This window comes from Dermacentor albipictus, chromosome 3 (assembly GCF_038994185.2).
Source record: "Dermacentor albipictus isolate Rhodes 1998 colony chromosome 3, USDA_Dalb.pri_finalv2, whole genome shotgun sequence".
Lineage (NCBI taxonomy): Eukaryota > Metazoa > Arthropoda > Arachnida > Ixodida > Ixodidae > Dermacentor > Dermacentor albipictus.
The window spans coordinates 84748714-84775869 of record NC_091823.1 but is presented as its reverse complement, the minus strand read 5'-3'; the positions used below and the strand labels follow the sequence as shown (position 1 = coordinate 84775869).

The 27156-nt window shown below is 45.0% G+C and overlaps 1 protein-coding gene across 1 annotated transcript; it reads right to left on the bottom strand.

Annotated features, from left to right (window-relative positions):
- LOC139057713 (uncharacterized) lies at window positions 1-25012 on the bottom strand. The gene is made up of 4 exons (XM_070536460.1): window positions 24735-25012; window positions 23667-24611; window positions 8079-8322; window positions 1-194 (listed from the first exon to the last, which is right to left on the bottom strand). The coding sequence occupies exons 1-4, from the start codon at window positions 24966-24968 to the stop codon at window positions 1-3; spliced, it is 1617 nt and encodes a 538-aa protein (XP_070392561.1). The 5' UTR covers window positions 24969-25012.
- Between the last annotated feature and the right edge of the window lie 2144 nt (window positions 25013-27156).

Genomic DNA, 27156 nt, shown 5'->3' with positions numbered 1-27156 from the left:
TTACCAGCGTAAAGGAAGCCTCGAGCTTCGCTTCTTCCCGACGCCACCCCAGCTTCGGGGGTCGCATGGGACCTTCTCCATCGGCGTCGGCGCCGCTGGGAGGCGGTTTTCAAAAGTTCGGAGCTGGAAGACCAGCTCTGGGCCGTCCGGCAAGCTGAAGATGCTGCCCGAGTCCAAGGACTTCGAGCCGCCACCTAAAGCAACCACAACAAAAACTGCCGGACCATTCTTCTTTAATAACGTTTCTTCTTCTATCTCGAGAAAGGGGCCGTATGCACTTAAGGATACTCTTGTTCCTGTTATATTTATTTCTCAACAATGAGGAAACGCAAAAAAAAGAGATGTAATATGAAAAGAATCTTTGCATAGTGCGGGCCTAGGTTTTCATAGCGGGATTTTTGGTAACTGGACTTGAATTCAGTATTGACTCGCACCGACTCATTTCAATTCCACGATTACAACGTATGTAAAAATACGGATAACTAATAAATTTTTTAATAAATATTTAGGCGCGCGTATTACTCAAATTCTAGTGACCGCGTTGCCACGATTATATATAGACGCCTAATAAAATAAAATGGTCAGTATAAAGCAAGACTTTGTTTCGTTCGATTGTATTAATTTGTTATCATCTACCGTTCATAACCAGCCTTTCCTGGTGATAACATAAAGGCAGAGCGCCGCCTGTTCCGCCGACGAAACGCAGAAATGAAAATAATTCAAACACAATTCTTACATCACCCTTGCCAATTCTAGTTTTTCGCAGATCTATGCGGAGAGAAAGGGAGAGAGAAGGAAGTTTAATGAGAAGACACAAAATTAGAGTGTACTTCTTATGGGACCCTCACAATAACATACTTATCGCTTCCCTGGAAGCTATTCAAAATCGTATAGTCGCTTTATTTTGTCCAACTATTCCCGCTATGCTAGAATTTCACGAATAAAAAAAAACAATATGGCAGGTGTCGCCACGCTGTGTCGCATCTCTCGCGTATGTACGTCACACAATATATATAACACTAACGACAATCTTTAAAAAAAGCTGCTGTTTATTACTACAGCGCATATTTTCAGAACATTAGCTTCCGATTACCTTCTTAAGGTTCACGTGTAATATATAAATATAACTTTTTCTCTTTCTTTTTTTCTTTCCTTCTTTTGTTTGTCTAATTTCTAAACCCATACTCTCTGTACGCCTGACCGGCCTTGAGAGTAATAAAATAAAATGAAAGTCGAAGCCGGAGCAGCATGCTAGGCTAACCGCGCCTGCTACAACAACAACGACGACGACGACAAGAACAAAAATTAAAGAAAAACGCGAATTTAGGATTTTGGGTGGCTGGTTCTGAAGTAGCCTGCATTCCTATGCTTCTACATGTAAATAATAATAATAATAATAATAATAATAATAATAATAATAATAATAATAATAATAATAATAATAATAATAATAATAATAATAATAATAATAATAATAATAATAATAATGAAATCAATCAAATGTGTTTATTGAAGTGCCCAAGAACAACCTCGAGGGTCTTGCTGTTGGTGCACTTGGCAAAACAATGCACAGGAAGAACAATGCAAACTCTCTCTCACACACACATATACACACGTGCGCACACTAAGAAAAGAATAATAATTTCGCGAATACAAACTTTAACAGGGCATAAAATGCGTACACGAAGAGAATACAAAGCAATGGTGGAGAAACAGAAAAAAGGATTACTGCAGAATTACGGAACACACAACAGAGATATTTCAGTTATCGAAATTCCTCGGCAACTCTTTTCAGGAAAATATTAAAATTAGGCATCAAGATATCCAGGTACTTTGAATGGGCGTTATACGTCGCCTGCACTCTAGATAGAGGGTAACAAAAATTTGAAGGCAGAAAGGCGCGCTGTTTCCTTGTCGCTTTCAGCGGAATATAAAAGCGCACATGAGAAAGCAAGTGCGAGCCGCAGATTTTTCCATGTATTAATTTGTGTAGAAACAGAACGTCCAGTTTGTTGCGTCTACAGGTGAGGGTAGGTAACGTGAGTCGCTGCGTTAGCTGTATGGAGATGGAAGGCTTTTGACAGAATCTCTGTTTAAATATAGATGTGAACTTTCTTTTTGCACATTTTCGATAAGTTTACAATTTGACCTACGAGTGCCGTCCCAAACCACGAAAGCGTACTCAAGAACTGGAAGGCATACGCTCCTACATAAAGTTACAAATGGTTAAGGCTGTTTGAAGTCTCTCGTCACCCTACGTACTGTGCCGAGCGTTCGAAGTGCACGCTGCCTCGTCTGTTGAGCATGGGGCGAGAAAATCAGATAGCTATCGAAGTACACTCCAAGGACCTTCGTTCCCTGAGCTCTTGGCAGGAGAGCATCTTTAATGCTACAGGGAAATAGAGTCGTGTTAGTCTTCCGCGTGAAGCTTACAACTTTCGTTTTTGATGCATTTATGAACAGCTTGTTCCCAACGCACCACGGCGCAAAAATTGCGATGTCCCTCTGAAGAGCGGCGCAATCATTAACATTTTTTACCGCTTTCAAAAGATTCGCGCCATCAGCATTTAAAGAAATTAAATAGTTTTGAGTGACTGCAGAAACGTTGTTATTAAACAGCGAGAAAAGAAGAGGGCCCAGGACAGACCTTTGAAAAACTGTACTTGTAACCGCATAAAGTTCCGACGACTGACCATTTACGCTAACGTAGCAGTACCAGTCGTGTGGTGCAGATCAAGTTCTGTCAACTTTTGAAGGAGTATTTTGTGGCACACGACATCAAACGCCTTACTGAGGTCAAAATAAATGACATCCAGCTGTCCTTTCTTATACACTGCTTGAGAGGCATGCAGGCCTCATGAAGCTAACGAAGTTGGTAGTCGTGGAGCGTCCCGATATAAATCTATGCTGCTGAGGAATGATAGTTTTTTCAATAGAGGATGAAATTATTGAGTGCAGAGTTGACTTGAATAATTTGAATGCTGCGCATAGGAGAGAAATAGGCCTGTAGTTATTCGCATACAGTTTTTACCTTGGATTTAAAGACGGGAACGACCCGTGTTGTTTTTTAAGCCATTGGGAATGTGTTCGTCTTTAAAGCAGAATTAAAAATACAAGTAAGCACTGGAACGAGCAAGGACCCGTACGTCTTAATCAGAGCAGGTGAAATGTCACCAGGACCACGCAAAAAAGACGGTTTTAGCGTTTGATGCTCTTAGAGACAAGCTTCTCTGAGACCGATAGACTTGAATCCAGGGAAAGGGTGCTTGGAAAACTCACTAACTCCTTCACTATACCATTCACCGTACACAGACCCGAAGCGTAGGGCGAAGGCGCCCGCGACATCTGGGGCAGGTTGGCTGTCGCCACTAAGTAGATATCTTGTTTCGTATTGTTGGATGACTGTTCACGAACGTGTCTCCATAAAGCACTTTGAGTTTTAGAAGTACTAGCTTCCACATGTGCTATATATATGTAATGATCATGCTTGTAAAGATGTTTAGAGAGTGCCCTGTACCTTTTAAAATCTATATGCCAGTGTTCCTGATTTGTACGCTGTGCCTTCCTGTGAGCACGGTCTTTTAGCTTCAAAGTTGTTTTCAGTTCAACAGAAAACCAGTGGGGAAATTTAGAGCGTTTAGTACCTTTTAAAGGTATAAAGTTCTTCATTCCGTCGTGAATAATATTCGTGAATGCTGTGGCTTGGTCATTAACATCTCTTAATTCTTCTACTGAAGACCAGTCGGCATAATTGGGATAGTGGTAAAGGCCCCCGTAATCTACGCTTGAGAAATTAAAAGACCGAGGTGTTGCTGTATCCTTTATACTCCTGCAACTAGGTATCGCGAATTGTAATGAAATATGAAGCGGGGGATGATATTTTCCTGGCTTAACAAGGGGAAAGTCGCCACAGGACACATTCACAGCTTCTGCATTACTAAGGCAGTATGTCTAGTACATTGCCACAAGAGTTCAGAATAATGTTAAATTAGCGTAGATATGTAACAGATATAATAGCAAGCAGCGAGTTGCACTTGGCAGATAAGTAAAAAGAACGGGTTGAAATTTCACCAATTATGCGTATTTTATGGTTAGCATGGGGCCGACATAACATTTTCAGTAGTGGCTAGAATAGTCATGTACACCTCAATAGTGATATCAGGCGCAACAAATTCCCTACTAATAGGTAGCCTATTATACCAGCACCAAAAATCTCCTCCCAGACACATTCTGTTGAACATTCTAAATCAGGGCGCCGAACGGATCTGAATGATTAGTTGATCGCGGTCATGGCCCCACCGCCCTTTGATTTCGGTGAAGAAGGATCGCGGTCTCGTCGGAAAACTTGATAAGTGGACAGTAAGTATGAACTAGATGGTATTTCAGGGCACAGTCAAGTCTCTGTTAAGACAATGATGGAGAAACAAGATGAAATGACGTTGGAGAAAAATTCATTCACTCTTGTGAGTAATCCACGAACATTCTGATAGAAAACTCTCACATCGTGATGCTTCTTTTCATCTTGCTGAACATTTTTCAATATCATAGTATCGTAAAGTTCACCTCTGAAGGGCTTGTATACGCAAGAGCGCGGCCACAGTGAAGGATCCCTTAGACACTGATAGCAGTCATTATCAGACGCATGAAATGACGCGTAGGAATCGTATTTGCTTTTCAGTCGAGTGCAGGACAGGGACCCTGCACCAACTGCTGATAGGTGGGCGGCGAGCTGTAAGGGATGTGCGTCAGGCGCAAGCTTTGTCACAAAGATAGCCCGATCGGGGGCGCACAGAGCGAAAAGCAGCAGCAGTCCTAGCGATGTCAGAGTAGCCAGCAATCAGTGTTGATTTTAGCTTCAACGTTGGCTGGTTGGCAGGTGACAGGTATACTGAGGCAGGTAGGCACGGCAACTGGTGAGCAGCAGGAGCCTTCGACAAAGCGGGCCGATCCAGTGCCGGAGGTACGTGCGGGAAATCGTCGGCGGTCTTCGGCGAAGCCGTCCGCACAGCAGGCACATACCCATGGGGGGGGGGGGGGGGGGGGTACGTGCGAAATCAAGTGGCATACCCCCCCCCCCCCCCCCTCCCCACCCACGCCACCACTCCTCACACATTCCTGAAGCGCCGCCAGATCAATGTTGAGACTTGGCAGCTGTTCATCGGTCAGCATTATGCTGCCTTTTTCACTCCTTTTAGATGGCAGTAGTTATCGGCATCTCTTGTAATGTGAAGGACAGTTTTCTCATAGATTCCGCACCCGCGCGATTAACTCGACATGCGTTCAGTTGTCACCATCTATTCAACCGTCACGCGCATAGCTGTTGCTTTTGTTAGTTCAACCTTCTTTGTTTAGGCTGATCCTGGGACCAGGAGAGGGATGGGGCTGTTACTCAGCTGGCCTGTACTCTCATGGAACGAGTTGCGGCCGCGGAGAAAACGCCAATTGCGTTTATCTTACCCTTTGGTTCATTATTTCCTTGAGTTACGGCTCGCCACGACGCTGGCAGGTGCCCGGAACCATATACACGTGATATGGGTTAGATAAGGTGGGAAATAAAATAATGTGAAAGAACGTCCGTCATGAAACCCTGCAATAACCCTTAAGCCCATAAGCAAGATGACTGTCGCCCGTTACCTCGTCTGTTTTTCCCTAATACTATAGCACTTTTCGTGCCAAATTGGAAACTGGAAACAAAAATCGCAAGGAGTTGAGAAATTAAGCGATCTACTAAGGTAGAGAGCCAAGGCAACAACCAAACTGCAAGCAAAAGCGAATAATAAAAAAGCTAACCATTGGAGAATATTTATGGATCAACATCTTTTTATTTAGAAAGGAAGTAGAGAAAACGCCGCCGGAAGTGGAGAACAATTACTTGTTTTGAATGACGCTTCTACAGTTATCGGTCGAACCGCCTCACGTAGCCACTTCTGAGCTGTGCTTATGTAGGTGTTTTTTAACCTTTCGCGGTGAGCGCAGTACGTCTAGAATCGCAGAGTCCTGCGCTCTACGCGGTTGTATGGGACTGGCGGCCGCACAGCGTTACGCAATTCGCGGAACTGTCAACACTGATCAACAAGGCGAAAATAACTGATACTCGAAACTATAACATGAGAAAGACTGAAGAAGCCGTAAAAAAATGAACGCAGCCTGAAATCAGTAAAAAAGAAACCTGGCATAGGAAAAACCATGATGTATGCACTAAAAGATAAGAAGAATAATATCATCAGCAATCTCGAAGATATAGTAAAAGCAGCGGAAAAATTCTAAGCTGACCTGTATATAGTACCCAGAGGAGTCACGATACCTCACTTAGAAACAGTAATGAAAAGGATACAGAAATTTTTCTATAACTAGCGATGAGGTCAGAAGGGCCCTGCAAGACATGAAGCGATGAAGAGTGGGAGGAGAAGGCGGAATAACTATCGATTTATTCAAAGATGGAGGCGACATAATGTTTGGAAAACTGGCGGCTCTTTATACGAAGTGTCTATCGACAGCAAGGGTCCCAGAAAACTGGAAGAATGCAGACATTATACTAATCCACAAAAAAGGAAACATTAAAGAATTGAAAAATTATAGGACCCTTAGCTTGCTCCCAGTATTATATAAAACATTTACCAAAATAATCTCCAATAGAATAAGGGCAACACTCGATTTTGTCAACCAAGGGAACAGGCTGGCTTCAGGAAGAGATACTTTACAATGATCACATCCATGTCATCAATTAGATTATCGCGAAACTTGCAGAGTACAATAAGCCTCTCTATGTGGCTTATATAGATTACGAAAATGCATTTGATTCAGTAGAGATATCAGCAGTCATAGAGGAACTACGTAATCAAGGAGTACAGAACGCTTACGTAAAAAGTTAGGAAAATATTGCTACATGCGTGTGGTATTTGTTTGAACGAGGCGCGTGGGCGCCATCACTCCAGAAAAGAGGAGGAAGAATGAACTGGGCTCGCGCTGTGAATCTGACCGGTCTTCGCTGCAACCATTGTTGTAAATATAATATGTAAATAGTTTCTCGTCTTACTGACTCATCCTTCGCGTAAGAATCCATACAGAGGTTCTACAGCTACCTTAAATCTACACAAGAAAAGCAGGGAGACACCTATAGAGAAAGGGGTCAGACAGGGAGACACAATTTCTCCAAAGCTATTCACTAGATGCTTAGAAGAATTCAAGCCAATAAACTGGGAAGGCTTAGGAGTAAAGATCGACGGCAAAACTCTCAGCAACCTTCGGTTTGTTGACGACATTGTTCTATTCAAGAACAATGCAGACGAGTTACAACAAATGATTGGAGACCTTAACGGAGAGAGTGTAAGAGTGGGGTTGAATATTAATATGCAGAAGATGAAGATAATGATAAATAGCCGGGCAAAGGAACAAGAGATCAGGATCGCCAGTCGGCCACTAGAGACTGTGAAGGAGTACGTTTACGTAGGTCAATTAATCACAGGGAACGCTGATGATGAGAAGGAAATTCACAGAAGAATAAAAATGAGTTGAATCGCATACGGCAGGCATTGCCAGCTCGTGACTGGAAGCTTACCATCATTATTGAAAAATAAGGTGTGCATGCAATCAGTGCATTTTGCCAGAGCTGACACATGGGGCAGAGACATGAGAGCAAGTTAAGGACCGCGCAAAGAGCGATCAAACTAAGATTGCTAGGCATAACGTTAAGAGAGAGAAAGAGAGCGGTTTGGATCAGAGAGCGAACTGGTATAGACGATATTCTAATTGACATGAAGAGGAAAAAATGTAGCTGGGCAGGTCATGTAATGCGGCGGTTAAATAACCGTTGGACCACTAGGATTGGACCACTAGTGGACCACGTTGGACCACTAGGACCAAGAGAAGGAAAACGCAATCGAGGACGACAAAACACTGGGTGGAGCGATGAAATTAGGAAATTCGCGGGCGCTAGTTGGAATCGGTCGGCGCAGGACAGGGGTAATTGGAGATCGCAGGGAGAGGCCTTCGTCCTGCAGTGGACATAAAACATGATGATGATGATGATGATGGAGGTGGTGCCGCCCCCCCCCCCCCCGAAAAAAAATCCTGGGTACGTGCCTGCCGCACAGCATACATCGTTGCCTTGGACGAGTGTGCCGGTGTCACAGCAGCAGAAGTGAGCGATGACGGCTTGCGCTCTTTGGCAAGCTTGTCTCGTAGAACCCGCACTTCGGCTCGAAGAGCGCCTATAGCTTCGGCGTGCTGTGCGGATGCCTGCTCGCTTTCCCTGTGCCACCATGTGTTATCATTCCGCAGCTGCACCACTGCATCGCTGAGGTAGGGTATTTCTTCAAGCACCTGAAGAAGAAGGCCGCGAAGGGTGGTCAGGTCAACGACCCCCTCGGAGCCGCAGAGGGTGGTCAGGTCAACGGTCGCATCGGAATTTGTCACGTCGGGAGACGCGGCCACAGATGGGGAGGCTAGCGTGTTGACACCGCTAAGCCTAACCGCAGAAATGTCGGCCTTCTAGCGCAAGTTACGAGTGAATGCCTGCTCACCCGACTTCAACGGCTCGAGGTCGTTGTCCAGCCACGCAACACACTTCGCGTGTGCACGTTTTCCACAAAAAACACAGCGAAAAAATTGCCGTTTGCCGAAAAAAAAAAGACCGGGAGCACAAAATACAGGTGTCCTTACTCCGCACCCATCTTGGGGAAAAAATATTAATAAAAGAACACCACCACCATCATACCTCTGACCTGCTACTCAAGCAACATGATTGCTGTTCGGCTCTTCTCGTCGAGAAGCGAGCATTGCCGGAAGGCGGGCATTCGCCGCAGAGCTGGGCGTCGCTCCCAGTATCGATCCTGCAACTGGGCGCTGCCATTGGTCGTCGCCACCATGCAGAGTGAAAGCGACAACGCTAGACGGTTTCCCATTTGATCGTGCTCAGAAAACAAATTCGCAGAGATTTTACTAATTGGTTGTCATTGGCCGGCCGTCTTCGCTGTTGTTATGTCCTCTACAACGAGTCGCTCGGCGCCCGTTCTTTAAAAACCGTTCGAGCCACTGATTTGCGAACACGGGCGCCGCATTCTTTCGAGCAAGCATCAGACGCGATTGGCAAGGCGACGGGCAAAACTCCCTTTCCTTTTCCATTTTCGCAAGCGAGTTCGCACCGAGCGGTTCGCTAGAAGAGACTCCGGCCAATCATAATGGGCCGCGCGTCATTAGCGGAGGCGGCCAGCCAATGACAGGCAGCTTCTCAAATCGAAAAAAGGTTGTGTGAATACGGCCCTACACCGAGCGCATGCTTCGCCTCTCGTACATCCCTGTCAACCTGACGATGCGGCTGCAAATGTGTCTGAACGTATGCAGCCGACGCCTGCAAGTCTGGTTTTTCCTCAATAAGATGCTTCTTGTGGAGAAGCTTGCTCCTGTAAGTTCCTTCTCTCCAAGAGGGGACGTACGTTGGAACTAGGAGTGCTTATGGTGAGCGTACGTAGAAGTATTGAGGACGTAGCATGGCAATAAGTACCTCATCTCTTGCGACACTGCTCGCATTAATCGCTCCGCATCCCGAGCGCTGATGGTGGCCGCAGCGTCAATGTCTATACGTAGTGAGGTTACAAATGGCCAGTATCGAAGATATGACGGGTGGAGCGATAACCTGTAAGCCCCGTATATAGGTAAACATGACATTTGTCTGAAGTATGGAGGTGATTCTCAGGGACGTCGAACATAATACTGATGTTGTCGAAGATGAGTCAAACGCAGTCTGGAGCAAGTAGGAGGCTGTTGAAAGCGTCGGAATGGAGCTCTACCACAGGAAGGGGGGCGGGTGGGTGTGTTAATAGTTCCAATCCTGGGTTTAACCCCCTAATTATTGAAGACGTCAGACATCGGCATGATATAATTTTAAGCTTGCTGTATGTGACACCCAGGAAAAACACTTCGTCTCTGTTCTCCTGCGCAAAAGTTTCACTGTATATTCCGAAGCATTGAGGCAAAGTGTGCTTGTAAGACAACAACGCTCCTAAAGAAACGACGAGGTGGTGCCCGCGCGTGCATGTTCAGAATTAACATGTGCTGACAACGAGGATGTCATTGTAGTAACTCCTGATAATAGTGATCTCTCGTTATAATAACCAAATGCGGCGCTTCCGATTTATTTATGATTTCTACGGACTATAATAAAATAAAATGTAAATACATTTGGATAATCGCAAAAAAAACGTGTTATAGTAACGCCGACGTCCTTAACGATCGTCTTAATCGTCAAAAATGCCACGTCCGAGCGATAATTCGGCTAAGATTTCAGCGTTACTTGTACTTGGAAAGCCTTTTAGCGCAGACAGACATGAACAAGAGGAAGGCGTAGACACCACGGTGCGCTAACTTCAACAGTTTATACTATGGATAATCAGACGTTTCTATATCAAGTGTTCATTCGCCCACCGCGTGTTCATTTTTAGCAGGAATGGTGTGTTCCTCCATCTGTTCATCTCTGGCAGGAGTGTTGGGCGAATGAACACAATATATAACTAGGATTTTCCAGAGAATAAATGGTTAAGGCTAGTGCATCGTGGTGCCTAAGCCTTCTTTCTTTCCCTTCTGCCAGCGCTAGAATACTTTCCGAGCATGGTAGTCAATGAAATGGATGATATCAATAAAATCCTTCTACAGTGGCAAACCAATGGACTTTCGAAGGGCGTGATGACTCCCTTACACAACTTTTCTGTCTCAGATAGACGAGTTGCTCGGATCTGCATACGTCGGCGAATATTTGTCTTTTTTCGGTAACAACAACAGATATATCAGCGTTACATATCAATTACAATTTACAAATTACATAAATTACAAATTACATATCTGTCAACGCTTGTCTCCGAATCAAACGATAGCTTCCCAGTAGAACTGCTGAGATAAGCTACTGGGGACACTTTTCGGATAGCTCTATTCATGAATGCCATGAGGCGTGTGGGTGCTATAGTGCGACGTTGCACGGCCTCTAGGATCGGCCCGCGTTACAGAACACGTTAAAACCCTTGAGAAGACGCATATCGGGCACACACTGGTATCAGAATCGGCTCACCAAGTCACCGCTTTTACAGCGAAGCTGTATATGCCTCGGATCCAGGGATTTCTTCGTCTCCGTGAACAAAACTGTTATACGAATCTAAGCGAAAAGTGCCTATCTCCATTGGAATCACGCATACAAGACACATTCCAGTATTCGTCTGGATAAAGAAAAAATTTAGGGAGTGACGTCAGTACACTTTCATGTGTAAAAGCAGAACCCGCCAAGCAACTGATTTCATTTGTGTTGTGACAGCACTACGGGAAGGCCATGCTTAGTTAGGGCTCCCAAAGAGCAGCGTTAACATTATGAGTGGCGAGGGGAACAGCAACGTCAATATGCACAACGGCGTCGTGCTCAGGCTAGACAGGACGCAGTGGTTCAAGCTCAAAGCAAGCCACGTAATGTAGGGCATGCATTGCTTAATCGTTCAGGGCTACGTAACATTGGTCTATCGGATCAGGTAGTACCACAACTTCGCTGGCCAACCATTTTCACAATGTTGATTGGAGCCCAATGTTTTTTTTTATTAGACAGTGTTCGGGACCGGCCCAACTGATGACACTGTCTTCGCGGATCGGTTCAGTTCAATCAATCAATCAGTCAATCAATCAATCAATCAATCAATCAATCAATCAATCAATCAATCAATCAATCAATCAATCATATAATGTGTACAAATACATGGATGTGTGAGTATACAGAAGGAGTGTGAGTATTGCATGCATATGTGAGTATACTCGGCTACACAGCTAGCCACCCGCGCGAAGTCTTTTTTCTGTGCAGCCATTAGCATTAAGTAAAACCATGAGCCATTTTATGGCTACCGGTCAAAGCGGTGGCACAACCAATCACGAGCCTATCAAGGTCACCGAGGTACTAGCCTATTCCCGGTGTTAAGCAACGTCGTTGCGAAGCCTGCACTTGTCGCAATCATCCAGCTCATTTCTTTTTTTCTTTCTTTTTTTCTTTCTTTCTTTCTTGCGTAGACTCTTAAGAGAGAAGGGCTTCTCCGAAATGCAGAAAAAGCCATCGTAAGTCGAAGTAAATGTAAATTGAAGCTGCGTCGCCATAACCGTTGTAATGCATGCATCAAGGTGATGGGAGAAAAGTGTTGCCAGAATGAATCGAAATGCCCATCATTACGTTTGCTTCTTAGCAACAGCAATGCCAGCACTAAGTAGCAATTGACCATCTGCTATAATATATGCTCTTCGTCTTCATTGTAAGCCATTGAAATCTTCTTCCTTGTCCTTACGTCCGTTCCTTAAAACTCACGAAGAGTGGCTCGAATGAACAATCTGCCCAAGGGTGACATCCCAGCGTTTACCGGAGAAAATGAAAAGGTGTAAATAATTTTTCTTTCCTGATCCCCATTCAGAATATCTACTATTGAGCGATTTATGAAGTGAGCGTTATGCACTGCTGGGCTCACCAGTCGCCATACTGTGTGCCAGCGATGACTCGAATCGTTGGAAGGTAGGCGATAACATGCTACACTTTTGCATACAAAAAAAAAAACCACCACGATGCTTCGATTCCTGTCACGAAGTTCTTTTGCACCATCTAACCAGACTAACGAAAGTCGTCAGCGGTATTCAAATCACGCAAACCGACGAAGGACTCATGTGGGCGAAGGCATGAGACAAGAAATAGAACCCATCCGACAGCTTCATGGAACGTTCTTGCAAAATTCCTCCGAATACATTCGCTTGATGCCTTCCAGTTCTTCGCGTGACCTTCGAAATCGCCGTTGTCGATTTCCTCGCGGGCATTTTCTTCGTCTTCTTCGCCACAAGCTGTGTGGCGATGACAGATTCGGCTGCTTCGGCTCGTCGCGACAATTTTGCGACTTGCTTTCGCAAAAGGAATTGGACGCCCAGCCGCTTTGAAAGCCTGTCTGGCCGGCGGCATGCCGCGTATTGGGCTCTTCGCAAATCACTATTTGCCAATTCTGATGCATAATTTCTCGAGGGGCTATTTCTCGAGAGAATGCGTCTGTCTTACGTGCGTTCAGACATCGACACAACGTCCGTTCTTTGTTTCCTCTTATTCCTGCATTTACGCCTATTCTTTGGGAGATGTTGCCTGATTTTGAGGTTTCCGTCCCGAAGCAGCACAGATGCAACCAGAGGCGCTGTAGTGGAAGGATCCAGTTTAGGTTTACTCTCCCCGGTTAATTCCACGGTTAATGCGCATACATGAGCGTTCTCGCGTTCGGCCTCCGTCGGAATGCGGCCGCTACTGGTAGTAATCGAACACGTGACCTTGCATTCAGAAGAATAAACATACATCACCACAGAACCAGTGCAGAAGCGTGTTCCACTTGGAAACCAATGTACCGACAAAAATACAGAAAAGTTAACTCCCATTAAGGCTCTTTTATTCTTCTTTTAGCCGGTGAAAATATTATTTAACACTGTAGGCAAATCCGATGCACTCAAGAAAATAAATAACCACTTCTAAATGAGCCGAATTGGCAATCGGGACGCTTGCGCAAAAACAAACAAACAAAATGCATCAGATTTCAGTGTGCCCTTATTATCTATGAATTCGTAAGCGCCGTTGAACACTAGCTGCTGCCTAGAGGAGGTACGCAGTGCCGATGCTACAGCCCTGGCACAAGAACAGGCTCGTGCAGCCGAGCGCAAGCAGCAACTGTTTACCGAGGATACGGCAGCCTACCAGGCCGTCGTTCAATGAACCCTCGGGATTAACCCAGTGATAAACATCAAGGCCACACGGTTCTGCTTCGCTGGTTAACCATCTGTACTGAACGCTTGGGTGGTGATTTTTTTCGTTATTTCCTTCATTTCGTACTGGCTAACTCCGAAGGAGCCTGTTCAAGGGCGCTGCTTTATGATGCGGGTGGGAGCGCAGACACGTGGTATTCGACATATTTCACAGGGTTTATTTATCAGTCGGACCGAATTAGTACACAGTACGTCGCTGAAAATACCGCAGTTAGATGTCCCTTGGCTGTGCCTACAAATTCTCATTGACACTTTGATAATTATGATAGTACGACCTCGAGCTAGATAATTATTTACGATTACCTAAATTAAATCTCAGTAACGAAAAAATTACTGGCAGCTACTCCACTCTACTAGAAACAACATGTATTAACTTTTCTTCAAGTAACGCATTGCCTTTGCTTTTTAAACCTTCGTGCATGATAGCTAATTGAGACTCCCTGTATATATTTATGCACGCACGCATGCGTGCGTGCATGCGTGCTTGGTTTTTTGTACTGGCTCACAGACACTTAACGCCAAATTGTCTGGTTTGGATGACAAACCCCTTTCGGAGCTGAAGGTCCAAGGTCATGGAACAGCAGTCCAAGTGCACCGAGATCAACAAGACCACTCCTGAGACTTCTTACGACGTGTGGCTTTACTTCAAGGCTCAGACGACTGCGCGTGGTGATGGTTGTTGAGGCGCGTGCGAAGAGCGCGTATGAATACCACGCATGGTGTTCTGATTGGGGGCTCAATCCCATCGCTCGTGATCTGTTGTCAAGATTGGAGTCGGGCATGAATTAGAAGGTAGCTGGCTCATGCCGTCGTCCAACTTATCCACGCTGAGAGCGTTGATGAAGGGAAGGACTGCTTCTCATCGAGAATGAGGAATAATGGTTTATTTACAGTATTTACATGCAGTTCCTGAGTCTAGCATGACTGCGAGAGAAAGTACGTCAGTCTAACACGACTGCTTGAGAGAGTGTGTCAGTCTAACATGACTGCTTAAACGTCTCTCGAGCATGTGCACGACAGCCGTTTATAAACACTCGGTCCTCCCCCGATTCCAAGGTGGCGGAAACGTTCGTCCAGTCATCGTAAACACGCCGCCTCTCCGCGGGACGGTTTACACACACACGCACACACACACACACACACACACACACACACACACATGTTTACGGTCCGAAACCGACATCACACGGATTTCGTAGAACTCGGAGCCGACCCTCGCAGTGCGCCCAGGTAGCCATTGTCTTGCGTCTTGGTCGGCGCGTGGGAAGGGGCTTCCGACGACGTTCCCGCGGCAACTCCCCCACTCATAGCAGATCAGGTCCGCGTTGGTGGGTTCGGTCACAATAGTTGGCCCACCGAACTCATTCAGTCACAACGGCGACGAGGCTAGAGCGTAATGGTGGCGGTTTCAGCACAAAGCCTGCTTCGTCAAACGCATCCGACACAAAGTCGACTTAGTCACGCCGTGGCTAGAGGTTGGCGGCGACGCTCCAGGAAAGTTGTGGCCACTGTTGCCACTGGCCGGCAAAACTTGCACTGCAGCTGGCCGTTCTTAACAGTGGACATAGTTCACTCTACGCTTTCCTCCTCATCCGCACTCATTCTCTCTCCTTCCCCTTCTCCCTTTCCCCTACGCAGAGTAGCAGGCAAAAGACAAAGCTCCTCCAGCCGACCTGACAGCTTTTCTCAGATTAAAATGTTTTCTCTCTCTGTCTCTCTCTCCTAAGTTTGAAAATTTCAAACATTAAACGTGTCCTGACAACGAGACCTCCACTCACAAAACTGCTGGCATAATAATTTTTAAGGTTTATTATGGCAACGACTTCATTGTGCTGTCATGTTATTAAAATAAGAACTGCCACTATATATATCGGTGTGCTAACATTGCCTGGAATGTAATCTCTGTTGTGATTGAAATTTCATAGTGTTTATATAAAATGCAGTTAGCGTAGCAAGCGATGGAAGTGCTGCCCTCGAGTAACATTAGGTGCTTTCTAAAAATATATATATGAAAGAACAGAGCACAAAATTACGTCTGGTGAGACAATGCTTTTGTTCACGTGACCATAGGGACATGAAATGCCACCGCCAAACCGTTGTCTGCTGTTGAAATACCCGTGAAAACAGGTGCAAAAAGAAATCTTGCTGATAACTAATTTGGAGAAGTGTTATACGTATCTCTTCTAGGAGATGAGTAGATGATTTCTTGTCAGTTCGGAGCAGTTAATTTTGTGCGAAAGGCTCGGGAATTAGTAGCCAAGGAGGACGCTGGAGTTCACAATGCAGATGACGACGATGCAAGTGGGGCATCAAGGGCTGTGTTCAGACTAGTGAAGTAGCTTGTCACAAAAGTAGATGATCGTCGTGTCATGTCGACAGTATGTTGGAGTGACGGCAGGTTTCTTGAATATGAAGAACGTCACCTGAAACATGAAACATTTCACGTGAAATAAATGTGAATACATCTTTTTGATTTCGCTAATAAGATTAGTTAGTGTTGTACGAGGCGAACCAGGACATATTTTTATGTGGACTGTTATTTTGATTCATCAGTAATTTTTTTTTCAATATATATTGTTACAGATAATGCATAACCAGCAACGAGTAAGTTACGACTTGACCAACAAGAAATCCGAAGTTTCAATCAGTTTCTTTCTTTGTTTACTGTCTTTGTTCCTTTATGTTAATTCTTTTAGGGGCTTGGGTTTATTTTAGTACACTTAAGGCCAAGTTCCGCGTAGTTTCCCCATTTTGTGCGCCTATACAATGCATTTCAAAACTTTACTGCTTGGTTTATAGTAAATTGAAAGCATCTTTAGCGCCAGCAAACAAGGACGGAACGGAGACGACAACACAATGCACCAGCGCATTGTGTTGTCGTCTCCCTTCCATCCTTGTTTGCTGGCGCGAAATATGCTTTCAATTTACCAACACGCCCAACAAATGGCAATGGTTAATAGTAGTAGTGGTAGTAGTAGTAGTAGTAGTAGTAGTAGTAGTAGTAGTAGTAGTAGTAGTAGTAGTAGCAGTAGTAGTAGTAGTAGGATAAGCGGCAGCTCCCGTGATTTTCGAAACACCTTTAACTATAAGTTTACACAGCAATGTCACTTCCGCTATAACACCTTTCACTCTGTAGTATGATATAAGCTTTGCTCTATGCTCGAGATTATGATGTACACGAGAGTTTGTTACCTTCACTATCAATATTTGCAGCTGTCTGTACTGTAAGAGCTGTAAAACTGACAGCAACTTGCGAATGATCGTTCGCGCAGCTCTTAGGCACCCGTTCCTGGGTTGACTAATCGATTGATTAATCGATTAATCGAATCAATATATCCCGCAAATTGATTAATCTTCACCGATGTCCACCTTTCGTTTGATCGACCTGATCGACTAGCCTTGTTCGATTAGTCGTTTTCGAGAGTTTCACAGGAGTGGCGCGAAAATTTTGAAATCACCCTGCAGTGGCGGCGCAAGAGCAGCGACTGTTGCTCGACTGTCGTAGAGCGCCTGTCGCGACTGTTTTTCGAGTTCCTATAGCGATTCCGAGCCGAGAGCTTCCCCTCTCCTCCCACACGCCACCCGAAGCCGGAGGCTTGAAATGCCCTCGCAATTCAAGGCACACCATAGCAACCCAGTTGTTGATAGCAGTGTCACTCCCAGTCCACTAAAGACGTGGCACAGCATGTGCGCCGGTTTGGAACATGTATGTTGACATAGCGATGGAGCTCATGTCGATATACCGGCAAATCTACAGCGTCCGAGCACCTATCCTCGCATGCTGGTTGTGTCGCCATTCAAAGAAGGTGTCGGTTTCACCCAAACATCCCTGCAAATAGGCACTCATTTGCTATGTAGAAAAGAGCATGTGCTTTAAAATCCTAAACCGGGGATTTTCTTTTCCCCTGTGCATACCGCATCTTTTTCACACTTCAGGTGGAATTCCCCTTTCACTTTTACCATTTTGATTATTTATTGTTTAACTGTACAGCACAGGGATTCACTAGTGCAGGATTATCAGTAACATGAACATGGAGTGACACTCTTGTTTTTGCGCTGCACTTCCGGTTCACCTCCTGAGACAACCGGGGATGAAATTCAAAATAATTCAGAAAAAAAAAACAGAAATATATCACAGTACAAAATTCATGCGATTCAGTATAGATGTAATATCAGTGCATAAGTTTAGTTACAAGCTCAATTACTGAGGTGTCTGCAATAATTATAGTTAATTAGGAATCACTGATTACCGCAAACTAAGGAACAGAATCGTAAACGTTAGCGACCCGCCACGTGAGCACTACTTCAGCGAAATTCTTGGGAACCCGGAAGTAGAAAGCGGATATACGACGTCGCTAATGATGTCACACAAAAAATGTGGCACGATATTTAACCGGCTAATTATGGGAAATCAGTTGCCTGGCATAGCAGGTGGATGTGACGCCACTCCATCCTCTCTCACTTCTCCTCTCCCGGCGCGCTCCTGCTCGCAACAGCTGCGCGCGCGCACGCTCTTTGCATGCTCTGTCGTCGGCACTTGAGAGGGTGCGTAAGGTGCGCTTCGTGCGCCGCTCGCTAGGGGGCTACGCCCCGCCAGGTGTCGCGCGCTGCGCTTCCTCCTCACCCTCCCTCGCTCCTCGCCCGCATATCGTGCAAGGGCACAGACGTTCGCTCGCTCGCTCCACCTAGGGGACACAAACGCAGAGGTGCGAGTGCCACTCAGAGACACCAAAGCCAAAGATTAAGATCGCCCACCATTTTTAATTCTGAACTCACGGCGATGTTATAACACATATTGCCTATCTTTTCAAAAGCCACTTGTCCCAACTATATTTAGTTTTTAGGAAGTTAAAGGTTATACTTCATCAAACGTTTATACACTTGTGCTTCAAACTTGGTGCCACCTCTCAAACGTTAAAATAGGATCCTACAAAAGTAGATAGCTGTGTTTCAGCCTTTTTCAAAGTACCGGGCAAAAACTTCGATTAATCAAATAATTGATGAAAGGCCCTGCATCGAAAGCGATAAATCAAAGTCTAAAATGATAAATGATCAATTGTTAATCGAATAAAAAAATTATTCGACCATTCCTACACGTTCGTCTTCTTCTTCCACAACTGGCACCGATGCCGCTCATCATGCGAGCATTTCCATGCTGCCCCTCCCTCTGCGAAGGCGCTGACGGCACTTGTCCACTGTCTGTCAGTGCGGTGATTTCGGTCTCAAATTATTTCCCACAATATATGGCGAAATGAAAACGCGCATTGACCTGCGCTCAAATTTCGCATTAGGGAGTATCATAATCATCGGACACTTTTTTTCCTGACCTCACACATCGTGTAAGCCTTAGCATGCTATAAAATACTTGTTGTTAGTTACCATCTTGACTTCGAGTCGCGTTTGACTTGCGGTGATGCTACTGATAATCGACCTCCAGTGACACGTATGAAGAGCAACTTTTCAAAGCTCACTAAAACGTTTGTTTGTGGCTTGAAAAATTTGATCCAAACACACATGGGCACTGGCGGCGTCGTTTCCTTTCCTCGTACCTTAAACGTTGGCGAGCATAAAGTTCTTATCGAGTGAATCGGCAGTATGCTTGAAACGGCCAAAGAAAGGAAGTTCTAGTTACATAACTCTCGCTCTTATAGAACATTTCAGTTTAACTTCAGTTTAACGGTATAACCACTTTAGTCGTCCACGGAAGTCTAAAAACTACACCTGCATAATTTTCTCGTGGGTGCAGTTTGTTGCTTCCCTTCGAATTTCCACAGCGTCTGTGGTTCACACTGATGCATATCACAAAAATAAAAATTTCAACACTGCTCTGTATGTTGCATTGTTCGCAGACTGGTCGGCGTAAAACACCCATTTCTTTGTTGTCTGAAATGTTTCATTGCAACAAGACAGACTTTCGTAATCTCCTTAAGTGCGCTCGTTGTTCTCTTTCCTATAGTATTTTCCTACAGCTTCCGCCTTTACATATGCCCCGGTTCCAACAAGACAGTTGTCTGCAAAACCGATCGCGACATTTTAAACATCAATCTAGTTTTGCAGAAGACTTATTTAACTTTATGTTAGTTCAGACATCGGCTAGCTTTTTCACTCTCTTGGTTAATTTTGTAACAAGAAGGCTTTCAAAGTTATTCACATTTTCTCCCACTGAAGTAGTGTCATCCGCATACATTGTAGTTGTTTATCTTTGTCCAACTAATTTTTATTCCTATGTTCCATATCTTATATCTCAGGATCAGGGAGCATATGTTTATGCGTAAGTCAACTATAGATTACGAAGAAAGCACGTGATCTTTGCCTTAACAACATTTTTGAACTGTCAACTAGTCTATATTGTCAACATGTATTCTAACTATCACTTTCCTCCCGTGGGGAGTACCTTTTATTTTATTTATTTATTTATTTACACATACTGCAGCCCCTGCTGGGGCTATAGCAGGAGTGGATAATACAATACATGAAAGAAATACAATAGGCAACAAAGAAAGTTTAGGCGCAGTGTTGAGGGAGTACAGACAAGAATTCATTTAATGGGAGAGAACAGTTGGTTCCTGGTAGCGAATTCCAGGCTTCAATTGTTTTAGGGAAAAAGCTATACTTAAAAGTATTAGTGCGTGCAAAAAATGGTGTAATGTTAAGCGCGTGATGTCTCCTACTAGAAGAGATTTTTGCAAAGGTGATATATTCATTACTGGAGAGGCGACAAGATGAGTGAATAATGCCATGAAAAAATTTTAAGGAATGAACGTGTCGCTGTTCGGCGAGAGATGTCAGGTTGAGTGAAGACATGACTGACGATGGCGAGAACTGGTGGTCATAACGTCGGTAGACAAATCTGATCGCTTTCCTTTGTATGGCCTCAACTCTGTCTATTTCGTACTGCTTGTAGGGATTCCAAACGATACTACCATACTCAAGTATAGGGTGAACAATAGTTTTATATAACAGTAATTTAGTGTCGCGCGGAGAATTAGACAGAGTACGACGTAAATAACCGAGTTTTTGTAGAGCTTTAGTCGTAATGGAATCAATGTGCTTTGACCAGGACAGGTTAGTGGTGAGCGTGAGACCAAGATATTTATATTCAGAAACCCGTTGAATTAAATTATCATTAAATCCGTAGCTGAAAAGGAACGGGTTAGCTTTATTAGAGAAGGACATAACGACAGTCTTACGGAAGTTAATATTCATTTGCCATGTTTCACACCATTTAGCAAATCTGAGGAATGATTCACTAAGGCGAACATGCTCAGAGGGAGATGAAATGATGTCATACAATACGCAGTCATCTGCATACATTCGAATTTTAGATGATATCTCGTGTGGCAAATCATTAATAAATAGTAAGAAAAGTAGAGGTCCTAGGACCGAGCCTTGCGGGACGCCCGATGACACATCCACCACCGAAGAATTAATGGAGTTAAAGCTTACGAATTGAGTGCGGTGAGACAAAAAACTTTCTATCCAGTTCACTAATTGAGGGTTGTTAAGAATGGCATTTAGTTTGGACAGTAGTTTTGAGTGAAGTACGGTATCGAAAGCTTTGGAAAAATCTATGAATATAGCGTCAATTTGAAATCCCTTATCCAGGTTAGAAGCTATGTCATGCGTGAACTCGACAAGTTGTGTTATGGTGCTAAAACCGCGTCTGAATCCATGTTGCACATTAGAGAGAATGTTATTTGATTCAAGGAATTCCATGATGTGTTTGTATATTATATGCTCTAGTATTTTGCATGAATATGGTGTTAAAGATATTGGCCGGTAGTTAGAAAGATGCTGCTTACTACCTGACTTATGTAACGGAAGCACCTTAGCCATCTTCCATGATGAAGGTACTATGCCGGAAGTTAGCGATTTATTGAAGATAAGAGTGAGGTATCGTGAAGTCCATAAGGCATACCGAACGAGAAACAAATTCGGGATTCCATCAGGCCCTTCACTTTTCTTTGTATCAAGATTTAGTATGAGGTTTAAGACACCTTCTGCGCTAACCAAGACATCATTAATGGGGCAAGTCGGATGAATGTTTGGAAAAGGAGGAACAACATGATTATCGCAAGTAAAAACGGACTTAAAGTATGCGTTGAAGGCGTTCGAGATTAATAGTGAATCACTAGTCATTTCGTTCTTCACACATAAGGATGTACAAGAGGTGTCACGAGGAAGAATGGATCCCCAGAATTTACGCGGGTTACTTTTCAACAGAAGCGGTAGCTGCACGCTATAAAAAAAATCTTTGGCTGATTTGGTTTTTGTACAAAGATCCTCCTTCGCCTTAGCTAACCTAGCAGTGTGTACGGGGTTATGGGAGTCCTTCAAGCGTCGAAGCCTGCGAACACGACGTGAAAGATGTAGTATATCTCGGTTCATCCAAGGGATTTTAGTATTTTTCTTTTTTGTTTTGATGGGAATGAAGTGTTCGATACATGACATGACAATATTTTCAAAATATGTCACGAGAACATTCACGTCACTTGATATGCTGAGTGTTTCAAAGGTGTCGAAGGCATCAGCCAATGTATCTAAAATAGAGGTGTCGTCAGCGTGATTGAAATCGCGAAATGTAGTAAGAACGAAGGATGGTTTAGGAACAATGCACGGAAGGGAAACAAAAACAGCCTTATGATCAGAAATGCCTTCTACCACTTCACAAGTGTAACCATACGCGGTGAGGTTCGAGCTAAGAAAGACCAAGTCCAAAAGAGCATTCTGTCTCGTAGGCTCGCAAACGATCTGAGTAAGCCCCAAATTCAGGCTAAAATTTAAAAGTTCTTTATCGAAAGAGCCATCATGACCGCATGTCGAAAGAGAGGGCCAATGAATGCCCGGTGCATTGAAATCGCCCAGACAAATGAAGTTGGAAGGACCTAGGTTGTGCATGTGCATGAACGTTTCGATTGCTTGAAGCGAGTCCACCGTTGTTCCCGGGGGGCGATATAAAGCGCCGATTACAAAATGCGTTTTTTCCAAGTGAAGTTTGCACCAGGCCGACTCCGTATCTAGAGGAGCTGGAAGAACGGAAAACCTGAGATCAGACCGAAGCAAAAGGGCGACGCCGCCCCCCTTACTGTTCTGTCTGTCCGTCCGAATTGCGATATAGTCCGGTGGAGTGAATTCCGAGTCAAAAATCCCATTGTGTAGCCACGTTTCCGTGATAGCAACAACGTGAGGACAGTACGAGTGAATAAGAGATAAGAAGGCAGGAAATTTATTGGTGATACTTCGTGCATTAAGATTGAGTAAACGAAGGCAATCAAGCGATGTGGGAGCTGGTCAAAGATGCGATGACGGTGATGCCGTATGGCTGCTCGCATCGGCACCGTTGCTAACTATAAAGGCACAGATGAGGAGCGAAAGGAATTACTGGAAGATTTCACCATTGAGTTAGACAAGTTATCCCAGTGATAGCGAATCTTGTTAATAAAGACATGATCATAGCGCATTTTCACAACAAAACCTTTGTCGCGAAATGAACCAGAGGCCTCCCAGAGCTTTTTGCGAACAGATCTCACGTTTGAAGACAGGTCATCGGTGAAGCGCAGATCGGAATTTACGAGTTTAGTGGCATTTTTGAAGATCTGAAGCTTTTCCTGGAAACTCAAGATTTTCATTATTACGGGGCGCCGGTGGCCTTCCCGTGGCCGACCAATCCTGTGACACCGTTCAATGGACGGACATTGCATCATTAATGTCTCAGAAAATAGCCGTGAAACATTAGCTAATAATGTTTCGCGAGTTTCGCCAGCCGGTTCATCAAGACCGTGTAGAATTATATTGTTGCGACGGGACCTGTTTTCTAGTTCATCATTCTTCGAAAATAGCCGTGTCACAGTTGTCGAAAGCAAAGTCACCTCTGCCTGTAGTTTGGTGCACAGGTCGCTGACCGCAGGGGTGTTAACTGCTGTGGTCATGCGATTGTCTAAGTCCTCGAGACGTGAAGAAACAGCCTTGAAGTTGTTTTGACTGAGACATGCTTCCAATTCATCATTCTGCGTGACAAGCCTGTTCACTGTGGCTGGTAATGCCAGAATTTTATTTTGCACGTCATCAGACACAGAGCCAGAGGCCGAGAATGAAGATTCAAGTGAAGCTAGACGGCTTTCAAAGGCCTTGAAACGGGAGTCAACGGAAGTTTTAAGGTTAGCAATATCTTGCGCAATTCGGTTCTGGCCAGCGAGGAGTTGAGCAAACATATCGCCAACGTTGTGAGTGTCAGCAACCGCTGCTGGCGACCTATCAAGGGTAGGGGCGCATCCGGATTGAGAGTTTAGCTCTGTGTTGGCTTGAGGGTTCCTTCTAGGAGGCCCTGGGTTCGTCTCAATATCACCACTCAACAAAAGGCTATTAACAAGATGCACAAGCTCTTTCGAAATGTACGCAAAACAGGAATTGCAGCATCGTGGGCAAGGCAGCAGCAACAAAAAGGGGTCGTCGGATCGAATGCAGTAAGCATTATTGAAGTGACATACCTGCACAAAGAGCAGAATTCGTCTAAGCATGGTTGCGGCGTTGCTGTCACCTTGCCCACTGAAGAAAGCGGCCAGTGGTGCTGCTCTTATAGTCGCAGGCGCTGACGTCACAGCGTTGGCTACCAGTAGGATTGGACAGTCCGTGATCACGTAGTCGAACGGAGATAAGTTGAAATCGGCGGCGGTCGGGCCAAGGCTATCTTCACCAAAGAAGACAGGGCAGGCCAGGTACGGGCGAGATGAATCCTGTATGCGTTGTTCCGGAATCGACGACGCATCCTGGACCGCCGGAGGGGGGCCCGCAGTAGCAAGGAACCCGAAGAGAAACTGCACAAAGAGCAGAATTCGTCTAAGCATGGTTGCGGCGTTGCTGTCACCTTGCCCACTGAAGAAAGCGGCCAGTGGTGCTGCTCTTATAGTCGCAGGCGCTGACGTCACAGCGTTGGCTACCAGTAGGATTGGACAGTCCGTGATCACGTAGTCGAACGGAGATAAGTTGAAATCGGCGGCGGTCGGGCCAAGGCTATCTTCACCAAAGAAGACAGGGCAGGCCAGGTACGGGCGAGATGAATCCTGTATGCGTTGTTCCGGAATCGACGACGCATCCTGGACCGCCGGAGGGGGGCCCGCAGTAGCAAGGAACCCGAAGAGAAACTGCACAAAGAGCAGAATTCGTCTAAGCATGGTTGCGGCGTTGCTGTCACCTTGCCCACAACCTTGCCACAACATCACCTTGCCCACCTTCAATAATAATTGCTCATATGTTATTTCTGGAACGTTTCTTCAAATAACCAGGTCGTGGCACGCGTAATAAAGGCAGTGGTTCGAAACCACAACGATTTAAATACAGAGTATCCATGGTTGGCATATTATAAAGCTTACGGCTGAGCCTCGAAGAAAGCACTGCGTGTCTCACATCATCAGTCTGCCAATTATATGGGTGGCTCAGTTAAAGGGATACTGAACAAAACTATTGTCGCCGAGTTTTGTTAGCCCAAATGAAAGCTTCGGTGTTGAAATTCGTTGACACAACCTTGTTCTCAGGCAGAAACTAGCGGAAAATAATTAATTTAATGCTTTTTTTTCAATATACCGGGTTTAGCGGTCGCGCCGTGAACTAGAGCAACCAATGCGACGTCTCTCTATAAGGAAAAGGTGCCGCCGTATCCGCGCCTCGTGACAGGGTTGCTCTAGGAATTGCGGTAGTCATCCAGACCCTGCGTGGCGGAAGTTTAACAAGGTGGCACAGCGACATTAACCTTGGCTAAACTGGCGTAAGATCTGATTTGGTCATCCTAAGTGTCGGCCACACCGCATCAAATCGCTCGATTGCGAAATGACGTTCTAAATTCCATAACGTCTTCCCCGGTATCAACAGCTTTTTTTTTTACTTTTTTATGTTTTTTGCACTACCTCTCGTGATAAGTTGCACCCGCACTGCAACACGCTCTTTAATTAATGAGGAACATTTCATCAATAATCTAACACTATAAGGCTAACTCCCAGTCCGCTGGGCAACGCTTTCTCTGCTCTGAGCTCAGCGCAAGTGTTGGGAAAATTTTGCCAATCGGAGCTGTCGAAGCGGGGCACTTGCTCTTGATGGAAGAGGTCATATCTATAGGTATACGAAGGCACCTTCCTCAATCGGCGCATTTTGCCCAATGACCTGAAAGCCTCTGAACATGTAAGAGTACACTACATACCCTCATCCCAACTCGCTCTCTTCTATGCCGTAGAGTTTGTCCAGCATTCAGTGATGTAAAAGATGGAGTAGAAGCCAAGACAGTGATCATTATCATCAATTATACCACTTTATGTATTCTGTACAGGCCTCCTATACAGGGCCTCCTTGCGCCTAGCGATAAGTTTAACAGTTGTTAGCAGGTGAAAAAGCGCTCATCGGATGAAGGATAAACAATGTACGCGTGTCGATACGGTCAACTTGAACCTCCTATGCGGAGAAGGATCGGCGCGAGACTCTGTTTTGCTTTGCCTCAATAGCCGCTAGCAAAACATGCGATCTTCCACCGAATCAGTGGAAGGAATCACGGCCGGCGTTTCTCACATGTACGCGGTCATCACTGCGACCGTTCTTGTCACTTCTGTATACATTTTTAGAAGCTCTCGTATTTATACGATCTCCGCTGGCGTCATGTAGCGCAACTTGTGCATCTAGAGGCTAGCGCTTTTTTAATGGCGTTATGATCCTCCGTATACGAGATCGTGGCTATAGTTCGTTTGTCTTCGCTCCACATCGTGTCGCTCCAGGGACGGAGATAACACTCAAGGAAGTTCGGAAGGCAGCTCTGCGGACACTACGAAGCAGATGTTGCTAGCAGCGCACAGACTTCAGTCCTTGATTTGGGAAGGACGTCGGCCGGAACCGCCCTTGACTGTGTAGGGGCACCTATATATATATATATATATATATATATACCTGCGGCCATCGCTCTGTATACGCGACTTCGTCGGCACCATGCAACATCAGACATTGACAAACTGGTAATTATAGCTGCGACGTTTCCTCTGTAGATTAAACCCGCCGCGGTATGCATACATACCTCAGTGTCTCGACAACGCGCTGCTACGCGCGAGGGCACAGGTTTGACTTCCAGTGGTACGTGGTGGCCGCGTTTCGGTTGGTGCGGAATGAAAACTCGCGCATCGAGGTTTGGGTGCTCATTAAAGGGATACTAAAGAGGAAAAATAAGCTGCATTAGCAACTTACCCTTTCATGATACCAGAAAAAAAAGTGACTCTTACTACGAGAAAAGGTTTGATAAGGCAGAAAATATACGCCAAACGACGAGTGACCCGACGCCGCCTTGAAGTTCTTACATTGCAGCTCGCCGTGACGTCATAGATTTTTACG

Excerpts from the sequence above, each read along its gene's own strand:
- LOC139057713 (XM_070536460.1), bottom strand. The coding sequence starts at position 24,968 with ATGCTTAGACGAATTCTGCTCTTTGTGCAGTTTCTCTTCGGGTTCCTT. Across the intron at positions 8,323-23,666 it reads GCACCAAACTACAGGCAGAG|GTGCTTGAAGAAATACCCTA; the intron begins GTGACTTTGCTT and ends CTTCTTCTTCAG. Across the intron at positions 195-8,078 it reads GTATGCTGTGCGGCAGGCAC|GTGGCGGCTCGAAGTCCTTG; the intron begins GTACCCAGGATT and ends TGGTTGCTTTAG.